At 36.4% G+C, this 12106-nt stretch overlaps 2 protein-coding genes across 2 annotated transcripts; one reads left to right on the top strand and one right to left on the bottom strand.

Annotated features, from left to right (window-relative positions):
- Positions 1–7312: 7312 nt before the first annotated feature.
- LOC141396826 (probable RNA-binding protein 18) lies at positions 7313–8531 on the top strand. Its single transcript, XM_073972497.1, has 5 exons — positions 7313–7448; positions 7513–7588; positions 7684–7802; positions 7893–7985; positions 8049–8531. Exons 1-5 carry the CDS (start codon positions 7446–7448, stop codon positions 8352–8354), a joined length of 597 nt encoding a protein of 198 aa, XP_073828598.1. The 5' UTR covers positions 7313–7445; the 3' UTR covers positions 8355–8531.
- mRpS25 (mitochondrial ribosomal protein S25) lies at positions 8532–11358 on the bottom strand. The gene is made up of 3 exons (XM_073972498.1): positions 11100–11358; positions 10844–11038; positions 8532–8725 (listed from the first exon to the last, which is right to left on the bottom strand). The coding sequence occupies exons 1-3, from the start codon at positions 11234–11236 to the stop codon at positions 8554–8556; spliced, it is 504 nt and encodes a 167-aa protein (XP_073828599.1). The 5' UTR covers positions 11237–11358; the 3' UTR covers positions 8532–8553.
- Positions 11359–12106: the final 748 nt, after the last annotated feature.

Raw genomic sequence — 12106 nt, 5'->3', positions numbered from 1 at the left:
TCCATCATCATCTAAATTTAGGCAACCGACAAACTTCAGTAAACCTCAACTTTCTGGGGTTCTTCCAGCCCAAAAAAGACAAAATTCTTCGGAACGTATGACAGGACAAAGACGTCAACGGGTGAACAATATCAATCAGGAAGTTAGTCAAGAACAGGAAACTTATGATGATTTGGCTACATCAACGGTTGAAGATATTGATGAAGACAATGACTCTACGTTTGAAAACGACTCGTTGAATTTTTTAGAGAACGCTCCCAACTGCCGTACATTAAGCGACAGTTGGCTGATAGAACATTAAAAATATTAATTGATACTGGGGCGGCAAAAAACTACGTGAGACCCATAAATGGGCTTAAAAACGTAACACCTGTCAATGTCCCTTTTACTGTGAACTCAATACATGGTTCAAGTAAAATAAAAGAAAAATGTTTAATTAAAGTTTTCGGGAAAGTTGCCCCATTTTTTTTGTTGGATTCATTAAATACGTTCGATGCTATCATAGGCTTCGACCTGCTAACGCAGGCGGGTGTAACATTGAATTTAAGAAATAACACCATAACATACTCTGGGGTGTCTGAACCATTGCAGTACCACTTCTGTAAAAACGTAAATTTCACGCGTGTCGACGACATACAAGTCCCTGAAATAGTACGAAATCAGTTTAAGAAGATGATACTGAAGAGACTTAAGGCGTTTTCAACCTCTAACGAGGCACTACCCTTTAATACTTCAGTCATCGCTACAATACGTACAACAAATAATAACCCCATATATTCTAAATTATATCCATATCCCATGGGTGTAGCAGATTTTGTTAATAAAGAGATTGAACAAATGTTGAAACATGGGATAATAAGGCCTTCAAAGTCACCGTATAATAGCCCGGCGTGGGTGGTTGACAAAAAAGGCATTGATAAAGACGGCAATAAAAATAAACGCCTAGTCATTGATTTTAGAAAATTAAACGAGCACACAATACCTGATCGCTATCCAATGCCAAGCATCCCAATGATCCTTGCTAATTTGGGGAAGGCAAAATATTTCACTACTCTGGATTTAAAATCTGGGTATCACCAGATCTATCTAGCGGAACAGGATCGCGAAAAAACAGCATTCTCTGTAAATGGCGGGAAATACGAATTTTGTAGGTTGCCTTTCGGCTTAAAAAATGCTGGAAGCATCTTCCAAAGAGCAATCGATGATGTTTTGCGCGAAGACATTGGGAAAATATGTTATGTCTACGTTGACGACGTAATAATTTTCTCGGACAATGAAAGTGACCATGTCCGGCATATCGACACGATACTTCGAAAATTGATAGATGCCAATATGAGAATTGCACGGGAGAAAACCAAATTTTTTAAAGAAAGTGTTGAATATTTAGGATTTATTGTAGCCAGAGGAGGAACAAGAACAGACCCAGAAAAGGTTAAGGCAATACAAGAGTATCCCGAACCAAAAACATTGTATGCATTAAGGTCCTTCCTTGGCCTGGCCAATTACTACAGAATCTTTATCAAAGACTACGCATCGATAGCAAAGCCTTTGACAAATATACTAAAAGGGGAAAACGGTACAGTCAGTAAATACATGTCTAGGAAAATACTAATTAATTTCAGTGATGAACAACGAATCGCATTTGAACATTTAAGGAACATCTTGGCTTCTGAAGATGTCATCCTTATGTATCCAGATTTCAAAAAACCTTTCGATTTAACCACAGATGCATCCGCTAGTGGAATCGGAGCGGTTTTGTCTCAAGAAGGTAGGCCCATAACTATGATCTCACGGACATTAAAGGACAACGAGTTGCATTATGCCACCAATGAAAGGGAATTGTTAGCTATTGTTTGGGCCCTAGGTAAACTTCAATCATACTTGTATGGCACTAAAGAGTTGAATATTTTTACCGACCATCAACCTTTGACGTTTGCAGTGTCCGAAAGGAATACTAATGCAAAAATTAAAAGATGGAAGGCATTCATAGAAGAGCACAACGCAAAAATTCACTATAAACCAGGGAAAGAAAATTACGTAGCTGATGCTCTTTCAAGACAAAATATTAACTCGTTGCAAGACGATTTACAATCCAACGCAGCTACCATACATAGTGAAAATTCTTTGTCTTACACAATAGAGTCAACTGAAAAACCGATTAACTGCTTTAGGAATCAGGTAATTCTAGAAGAATCTAAATATCCTCTAAAGCGGAGTTTTATAATGTTTAGTTCCAAAACTCGCTATATAATCCAATTCACAAATATGTGTAATCTTTTAGAAGCGATTAAACCTGTAATAAAACCAGACGTAGTTAATGCGTTGCATTGCGAACTGCCTACTTTGGCCAGTATCCAAAATGAACTAGTACTAAGCTTCCCAGGAACAAAGTTCTGGTATTGTAAAAACTTTGTTACGGACATATTAGATAAGTCCGAACAAGTTGAAATAGTCACTGCTGAGCACAACCGTGCACATAGAGCGGCACAGGAAAATGTAAAGCAAATTCTGCGAGATTACTATTTTCCAAAAATGACGAGAATAGCAAATGAAGTAATATTAAACTGCAAAGTATGCTCGAAGGCAAAATATGATAGACACCCTACGAAACAAAAATTAGGCGAAACACCAATACCAAATTATCCAGGTGAAATTTTACATATCGACATCTTTTCCACGGACAAAAAACATTTCCTCACTTGCATAGACAAATTTTCCAAATTTGCCGTTGTCCAACCAATAGCATCTCGAGCAATTGTTGACGTAACGGTGCCTATTTTGCAATTATTAAACTTATATCCCAAAACAAAAGTCATATTTTGCGATAATGAAGCATCCTTCAACTCAGAAACTATCACTTCACTATTAAGAAACCAATATGACATAGATGTAGTTAATGCTCCTGCTCTTCATAGCAGCTCAAATGGTCAAGTGGAACGGTTCCACAGTACATTGATAGAAATTGCTAGATGTCTTAAAATCGACAAAGGAATAAGCGATACAAATCAGTTAATCATTCAAGCAACATTGGCATATAATAGAACATTACATTCTGTCACAGGTTTAAAACCAATTGATATAATACATTCGTCGTCTAATGACATTAAAAAAGAAGTCAGAGATAAAATTATACAGGCTCAAGAAACCCAATTAACCCGGTTTAACTCAAACAGGCAGAATAGAGTTTTTGAAGTTGGCGAAAAAGTCTACCTAAAAAACAACAAAAGATTAGGCAACAAATTGTCCCCCTTATATTCTGAGGAAACCATACAAGCTGACTTGGGAACTTCAGTACTTATTAAAGGGAGGGTAGTCCACAAGGACAATTTGAAATGACTAAGGTTATTCTTATTACATCTGATTTAAAATAGAGATACAATGATTTAACGTTAGCTTATTCATTATTTTTCTTCCAGGCTCATATTACACTTATTCACCATCTTTAACCTAGCAAATGCTCGCATCACCGACTATTCTCACTCAAGATACATTCCCGTGTTAGATGGTAGGGTTTTAGTATGGGAGCAATATAGTTATATTCGACATTCAACTAACTTAACAGATTTCGTGAAAATTTTAGACGAGACTGCCAAGATGACGGAATTATTTCCTCAGTCGCATATGAGAAAATTGCTCACTGTCGACATAGAACATGCTCGAAATTTACTGTCCACTTTAAAATTACATCATCGATTAGCAAGAAGTTTAGATTTTCTAGGAACAGCATTGAAAGTTGTGGCAGGAACTCCAGATGCTGCTGACTTTGAAAGGCTTAGAATGTCTGAGTCGCAACTTATCGAATCAAATAACAGACAAGTCTTGATCAATACAGAAATACAAAAACAAATAAATCGGCTCACAGACACAGTTAACAAAATCATTAGGGAAACTAAGAAAAACACTCCAGATACGTCTCATTTATACGATGTACTCTTGGCTAGAAACAGAATGGTCATAACAGAAATTCAGAATTTAATGCTAACTGTCACATTAGCTAAATCTAATATTATAAATCCAGCAATTTTTGATAATAATGATTTGAAATCTATTTTTGTTGAAAAGCTCACAGAGGTTTCAATAGTTAATTTAATGCAAATTTCAAATATAAAGATTTTGCAATCAGAAAGTGTAATTTATGTACTGATAGAATATCCTAGAGTAGAGTCCAGCTGCCAAAAGGTCATAATATTTCCTGTAAACCATAACGACACCATATTGCAGTTGGAAGAAAATACAGTTGCAGAATGCGACGATGGGGTCATAGCTGTCAACAATTGTGCAAAGGTCAACCAAGCAACATTCTGCAGAGTAATGAAAAGCGATACCTGTGCGCGTGCAATTCATTCAGGAGGTTCTGCCCAATGCCACACACAACCAAGTCACTTAAGACCTATAACCATCGTGGACGAGGGTGTAATAGTAATCAACGACCAATCCGCAAGGGTTAGAACTGATAACAGCCCTGAAATGACCATAAGCGGTACTTATCTCATCACCTTTGAGAACACAGCTACAATAAATGATACCAATTACATAAACCACAATGGAAACCTAATGAAAGCACCAGGAATAGCCTCTTCACCGTTACTGGACATCATTGGCCATAATGATGTTTTAAGCCTGCCGATGTTGCACCGAATGAATGAGCAAAACCTGAAAATCATAAAGGAACTTAGGGATGACGTTGCATCAGATGGCTCCCCAAAAATGTTGTTTGCCGTTGCAATGACAGCAAGTCTATCTTTTAGTGGCGCTATCATCCTTTGCCAATATCTTAAGACAAGACGTGCTTCTAGGAAAATTCAACGAGTTGTTGAAAGCTATGTCGTGGCTGGGACACCCACTTCTTAAAGGGAGAGCAGTTATCAGGAAACAAATATGCTATTAAATATGTAGTTAAAAATATAAATTAATATTATTAATAAATTTGAATAGTTGCAATAAGGTGCTGACATAGCTGTTAACGCCCTGATTGCGACAACAAGAATATTAAGTAGGGCAATAAGGTGCTGACTTTGTGTCAATGCCCAAATTGCCACAATATGCTTATTATACAATTTGGTGGTGGCTAGCTATACTTTTAGTTTTAGTTCAATTACATTTATACCTTTAAAGGGAGCGGTTAGCTTGTACTAATAATAAAGTAATTCAGAAATCAACAACAACGTTGTGTTATTATTATGCATTGACCAAAAGGCCAATGTGATGAAATAAAGATCTAAAATAAATAATTTACATACATAGGGCCATAACTACTTATGTTATGAAAAGCAATTAAACTAAAAGCGGAAGTTAGAAGGCAGTTGGTTGGTTGGTTTGCTGACTGGAGTAACACAAGATGACAACCAACCAAACACTATGAGCCAACAAATTTCACACTTCCCATGGAGAGCATTCTAAACCTCCACAATTGTGATTCAAACTTTTCCCTTGTGTGTCTGATGGTTGTGCGTGTGTGTGTGTGTTGTATAACACTTCCTTCTTTTGATGCAAACAAGAACCTTAACATTTTGCATCAAACAATTGTAATCAACGAAGGTGGCGGCAACAACACCATCAACTGCTAACATATACTGTTCACTCGCTAAACTATCGAAAACTCATGACTGAGCACAGACATCGTGTGGCAGCGTATTACCATTATGACTGACTTCTACTTCAAATATTGCTGCTACTGCTAATTACATGTGGGCCAACAAAAGAATATGCGATATTCCAGATATAGGATTCCCTCTACATAACAACCAAACTACCTTCCTCCAACTGGAAAAGGGAATAACAACTGTAACAATTATCATCTTGCGTTACACGAATGACTGACCGAATGGAGGGGGAATGGGAAGACGAAGAAAGTGAACTTTCATAATGCCTTTAAGTCTTCCATATTTTTTTTCACAATTTCTTTATGGTTAAGTTGGCATTTCTTCCTCGTTTTAGTCTTTTTGGAGAAATTTAAAACGTGTCGGGACCTAGACAATATGTACAAGATGTACCAATGATGAACCAGATAATTGGTAGACAAGTAAAGAAATAGTGTGACAGTGGTTATTCAGTAGACTTTTGAATCACCGTTAAGATATATTCTGCCTTTAGAAGACGTTAGAAGGTCTTCTATATATAGAAGACCTTTAAGAGATCTTTTAACTATAGAAGATCTTTAGGAGGTCTTCTATCTATAAAAGACGTTTAGGAGGTCTTCTATCTATATAAGACCTTTAGGAGGTCTTTTATCTATAGAAAACCTTTAGGAGGTCTTCTATCTATAGAAGACTTTTAGGAGGTCTTCTATCTATAGAAGACTTTTAGGAGGTCTTCTATTTATAGAAGACCTTTTGGAGATCTCCTATCTAGGAGAAGGCCTTTAGGATGCCTCCTATCAATAGAAGACCTTTAGGAGGTCTTCTATCTATATAAGACCTTTAGGAGGTATTCTATCTATATAAGACCTTTAGGAGGTATTCTATCTATATAAGACCTTTAGAAGGTCTTCTATCTATATAACCCCTTTAGGAGGTCTTCTATCTATATAAGACCATTAAGAGGTCTTCTATCTATATAAGACCTTTATGAGGTCTTCTATCTATAGAAGACCTTTAGGAGGTCTTCTATCTATAGAAGACCTTTAGGAGGTCTTCTATCTATAGAAGACCTTTAGGAGGTCTTCTATCTATAGAAGACCTTTAGGAGGTCTTCTATCTATAGAAGACCTTTAGGAGGTCTTCTATCTATAGAAGACCTTTAGGAGGTCTTCTATCTATAGAAGACCTTTAGGCAAATTACATGCAGAAGCCTTGGATTCAACTTGTAATAAGGTCGTTCTGATATTCAAAGCGGCAACTCTACGCGGCTGAATGTGTGCTTAAAAACGATTTTGGTATGCTTTCACTTTTGACTTTAAGCCGGAAGAACATGCAACTTAATGAATTAAGCCAGAAATCCTCTTATGTGACGAGGCCTTAAAAGACAAAGTGTCGCCAAGTTTAACTTTTCCTTTATTCTTCTACCAGAAATGACACAAAACTTTACTCAAACGTTGGATGTGTTTGCAGCTTAATATGGTCTGTTCCTTTACTTTTGAAAATGGTAAAACCGGCAAAAGTAGTATAAGTTGTAAACTGCTCACATATGATTTGTATGGTGTCTGAAGTAAAGAAACGCTTTTCGAGTAAAAAGTGGTAAAACTTTAAGATTCTTGCACGTAAAGGAACAGAGCTATAGTTTCTAACAATCTGACGCTTTGGTTTCCGTTTTGACTTTCTCTCATGTTTTATTTTTATGTGAAATTTCTCATTTCGGAAGTTTCAATGTATCTCCATCTGTGATCAGCCCTTGTGCTGCCAAAGAAATTCAACCTCTGGCAACACTCGGCCATGTGACATTTGTTTAACTGCTCATCTGTGTGTGTATTCGTTGGCTTTTATTTATAGTATTCACGCGAAACGAAAATGGTAAATATTGGACTATTTGTTACACAAATTAATAAATAATTAACAAAATTGTTAAAAATTATAGGCTTCTACAAGTACTGTATCCACTGCCGATGATCGGCGTATATGGGTTGGCAATTTGGATCCCAGACTAAGCGAGTAAGTTGAAGCACTAAAAGTTGTTTGGTTTTTTGATTCGCATCCCCACAAAAGCTAATTGAAAACATTTCATTATTTTCTTTTTCGAAATATGGGTTTCACCTCCTGAAAGTTGTGCAAAAATGTGGCGAGATAGAAAAATTTGATATGCTTTTTCACAAAGGTGGTCCTTTGCAGGGACAATCTAGGGGTTATGCATTTGTTACCTTTACCAAGGTAAGTGTATAAAACGGCGCCATATGTTCAAGAAAATTGGGGCATCTATATCTGGAAATTTCTTTTGTGTTTTTTTTTTTTGATTTTTAGTCCAGTTCAGCTATGGTGGCATTGGAAAAATTAAATGGTCATGTGATTTTAAATCGTCCTATTGCTGTGAGATTGGCGAAAAATATAAATTATGTAAGTTGAAATATAAAAAATATTTAATTTAAACAATTGATATTAACAAACTACAATTTTTAGGACGAATTTGAGCGACCGAAACCCAAAATCGAAATACCCGCCTTGGGTACTGGCAAACGTGAGGGTAAAATAACACGCGAAGAAGCCATAAAAGCCATAGAACAAAAACTCAAAGCCATTGAATCTCAAGGTGATGATATTGATTTTAGTGAATCTACTGCGGCGGGACCTGTTATACCTCTAATACAAAAATATCAATTTAACAAAGACCGTGATGCCAAAACGGCTGCAACCGCACAGCGTCGACCATATCACAAAAGCAGTTCGGGTCCCTATAGCAGACATCAAAGGCCCAAAAGAAGATAGAAGTAGTGCAGCAGATTTGGTTGTACTGCCGTACTTATAGTTCAAAAAGATTTATTGTCATGTTTATATTTCCATCCATTTATTTGTGTATTTCTTTCCCTCATCTTTCTTCATAACAAATTACCTTAACACAGACTCATAGTATAGAGATAAATAAACAAAAACAAAAGTAGCAAATTAATTAGTTCAAAATTCTAATTTATTTTGGTGCAAATATGTGTTTGCCACGCATATGATCGGGTAGTTTAACTAATGCTGGACATGGTACCTGACCGGGTATTTCGCATATGCAATGACGATTACAGCCATGACCAAAGTTTGCAGGGTTATCTTTACTCTCGGCCAAGTGAGCTTCAGCATCCAATTGTTCTCTGTAAAATAAAGAGTAAATGAGAATTGTTATTAATAAGCATGTTATGTGTGTCTGGTTACTTGCAAGTTCGTGCTAGAAGAAATTTCTCCAGCTAAAACTTGCAAGTTCTTAATGAATAACAGAGAAAAAGTGAGTTTATAGACAACTTTCTGTAACAATTTGTACAAATTGTTGCAAACTGTTGAGTAACCAGGTAGACCTACTTTTTGAAATCCCACAGGAATTTACAAAACACGTTTTCTATGAAAATAATGTTGGTGAATTTTGGGTTACCATCTTATTTGTTTTGAGCATATCACTCGCGGGTTTCCACATTACAATACTCTTGCTGATCACGAGATTTCGCACTCCCATTCGGATATCGCTTGAAACAGACCTTTCCATTCCGGTTCTTGTAATTTCAGTACAAATTTTTGCAAAACAAAGTCGCTTTAATTTATGACCTCATTCGTACAGCCGACCCGCTTGTTATCGTGAATCACAATAAAGTCAACCGGTAGGCTTCGTCAATTTCATCGAAGACACAACTTCAAGGAAGATATCTTTTGGAGGGTTCTAGGGAAATTAAATCACATCACGACTAGCGCTGAGTCATAGTTCGCAATAAATACCTCCGTGTTCTTTGGTCTGACAAATGACGTTGACAACACGTCTTTTCTCTCCCTATTAGCGCTTAATCAGGAGACATCCCGACTTCTTCACTTCTGAATGCCGTACTTTCATCAGTTTACCCATCACCGATTGAGACAATTGCACATTCCTTCTGACGTTCTGGTAGAACAAAAGATTTTCCGGGAAATCACTACTGCTGGGTATCATCAACAATTGTCAGTGCAGGCAAACCCCCTTATTGTAATTTTGGCTTGCACTTCCTGAGAATGGAGTTGGGTCGATAGACACGCCGTTCGGATTCGGCCATAAATAGAAGGTTCCATATCATTGTTTTAAGACGCACGTGGGAGATAGTTTTTTTCAGCGGAGTCAACGGGTCCAACAAATGTGATTTAAGGAACCAATTCTAAAGATCCCAGGGTCGGCAAAGTCAACTGTTTGGATGAGTAATTGTTGAATAAAGGATAGATCATTCGATATGTAGCTACATTCGAGCCGGAACATGTAAACTGTGGGAAAAGGTTATGTCACTCCTTACCCCAGGAATAAAGGCAGATAGAACTGTAATCATATGTGGTGACGCCACATATACTGATCCAAATATCTGCGCAATTTATTTAAATATGGGCTGTTGACTCTCACTCAGGCATTCAGGGTACGAAGCTGGAAGCCATCTACTGTGTCATCAATCCTGAATCTTTAGTTTCCTAATTCACATTCTGGACGAGGGCTGTTAAAACTGAACTTGTAATTGTGGCGAAGGTGGGGTGCTCTCACTGTTCACAATTCGAGAACTTATGTTTAAGACTTCAATCCGAGAGTGAAAATAAATAAAAAAAATCCTAGAAACACCAGCTGATAACCCCTTTGGCAAAAAAAACTATTCGCTGACATGCCAGTTGCTACTAAAGAATCCTGCTAACATTTCAAAATCAGGCTCACTGAATTGCTACAGATTGTGGCAAGATTTAGAGTTCATGATGCCACTAGTCAGGCAGCTTAATGTGTTACTGGCTTGTCGAGACAGGTCCTGCTGGCATTTTTTCAGCTACGTAGTCTCGTCCTTCCATGGAAAGCCAACCGACTGTGGATAGAGAACACCTTAAACACAGTACACTAATAAGCGATATAGCCCTAAATCAATATCGTCAAGTAATTTATGGAATCATGCGGCTATTTCCAAGCAAAAACTTTTTATTTTTGCATTCTGTAGTAATATTCTCATATTCTACAGAAAACGTATTTCCGGTACTCTTAATTAATTGTCTTTTATAATACATATATACTATACTATTCAAGCTAAAAAAGCTACCATTCTGTGAAACTCTCTAGTTTATCCACGTCGCCATGGTCTATTTTTTGTATATTTATGTTCGCAGAAGTTCAAATTTTGTCAATTGAGACCCCCTGAAATGGTACGCACATGCATATATTTCTTGCCACATCGGTGTATGCTGTTTATCATAGTTCCAATGCTATTACACCCATTCTTGATCGTACTTACTTCGTTTTGCCAACAACCTTCATCAAGTGGTCCATAATTTCATGACGATTCTTGCTATCGATATCAATTAGAATATCACGACCATCTTCAAAATAGCAACGAACAAATGGGGAAGGTGTCATATTTTTAAATGTCACCACTTGAACGGCAGGATTTTTATACTGGACTTGGGGTATATTCCAGAAAACAAAGTCGCTAAAAGAACACAATTTCAATTATTCTTCACTCATCCATACTGTGTTACGTATCAATTTACCGGGCACCATCATGATGTTCACCATAGGTATTGTAATTTACACTGAATATTTCAACTTTATCCTTTAGTACTAAACGTCCAGCATTCAAGTACTCCAAGGTACGACGTATGGGAGCTCTGCCTTTCATAAACGACATTTTGACTGTGTGATTTTAGCAGTTTTTATTGATAAATACAAAATATTAAAAATTGAATGAATTCTATTATGCTAACAAACTGAAAAAAAATGTGAGACAAGGTATTTTTTAACCAGTCAGCTGTTCCGATTTGACAGATAACAGCCAGCTGTTTTGGACACTTGCTGTTTTCAAGTATGGCAATGCCGTGAGAGCGTTTTCTACTGTTTAGACCGTTATTAGATTTTATTTAAAAATGTTCCACTCATGGTTTAATAATAAAGGTTAGCCAAAGCTTTATGTCAATTTAAATTTTTTCATTCGAGTATGCCTAAAACTTCAAAACAATATAAACAAACTGTGTATGTGTGTGTGTGGTGTTTGAATAATATGCCAAACAATTTTAAAAACAATCGAATTCAATGATTTTTAAAATTGTTTTTAGACCATTTGTATGGAAGAGATTGGTGAGATTTGCATTGAAACAATCAGTTGATCGTATTCACAATTCGATTATGTGGAGAAAACATAACTCTTCATTCATTTTTCTCGTTTTTTTTATAAAATGCTCAAAAAATGCATTGTAAACAAACTCACTTGTTGCTTTTATTTTGAAGTTTTAGGAATTCAAGAAAAACAAGGGTTCTATAGATTTTTTTCATTTAAATCTACCTCTTTATATAATACAGGTAAAAGCAAGTCCCAGCTGATTAGATTCACCCGTAATACTAGTGTCAAAAACAATATGAAGTTTAATACATGTTGTTCTTTTCGTTAATTGTCAATTAATATTTATATTTGTTACTTTCTGATAAACAAACATAAAACACATATTTTTGAAGTTATAGACTTCACGGCTAATACTTACATGCGAACTTCGAATAAATAGAT

This window comes from Musca autumnalis, unplaced genomic scaffold, assembly GCF_047663935.1.
Source record: "Musca autumnalis isolate F117 unplaced genomic scaffold, ASM4766393v1 scaffold_3, whole genome shotgun sequence".
NCBI classification, from domain to species: Eukaryota; Metazoa; Arthropoda; class Insecta; order Diptera; family Muscidae; genus Musca; species Musca autumnalis.
Note: the sequence above shows the minus strand (reverse complement) of the source record. Positions and strands in the feature narration are given on the sequence as shown.

Excerpts from the sequence above, each read along its gene's own strand:
- LOC141396826 (XM_073972497.1), top strand. Across the intron at positions 7,589-7,683 it reads GGATCCCAGACTAAGCGAGT|TTCACCTCCTGAAAGTTGTG; the intron begins AAGTTGAAGCAC and ends CGAAATATGGGT. Across the intron at positions 7,803-7,892 it reads CATTTGTTACCTTTACCAAG|TCCAGTTCAGCTATGGTGGC; the intron begins GTAAGTGTATAA and ends TTTGATTTTTAG.
- mRpS25 (XM_073972498.1), bottom strand. The coding sequence starts at position 11,236 with ATGTCGTTTATGAAAGGCAGAGCTCCCATACGTCGTACCTTGGAGTAC. Across the intron at positions 11,039-11,099 it reads GAACATCATGATGGTGCCCG|CGACTTTGTTTTCTGGAATA; the intron begins GTAAATTGATAC and ends GTGTTCTTTTAG. Across the intron at positions 8,726-10,843 it reads AAGGTTGTTGGCAAAACGAA|AGAACAATTGGATGCTGAAG; the intron begins GTAAGTACGATC and ends TTTATTTTACAG.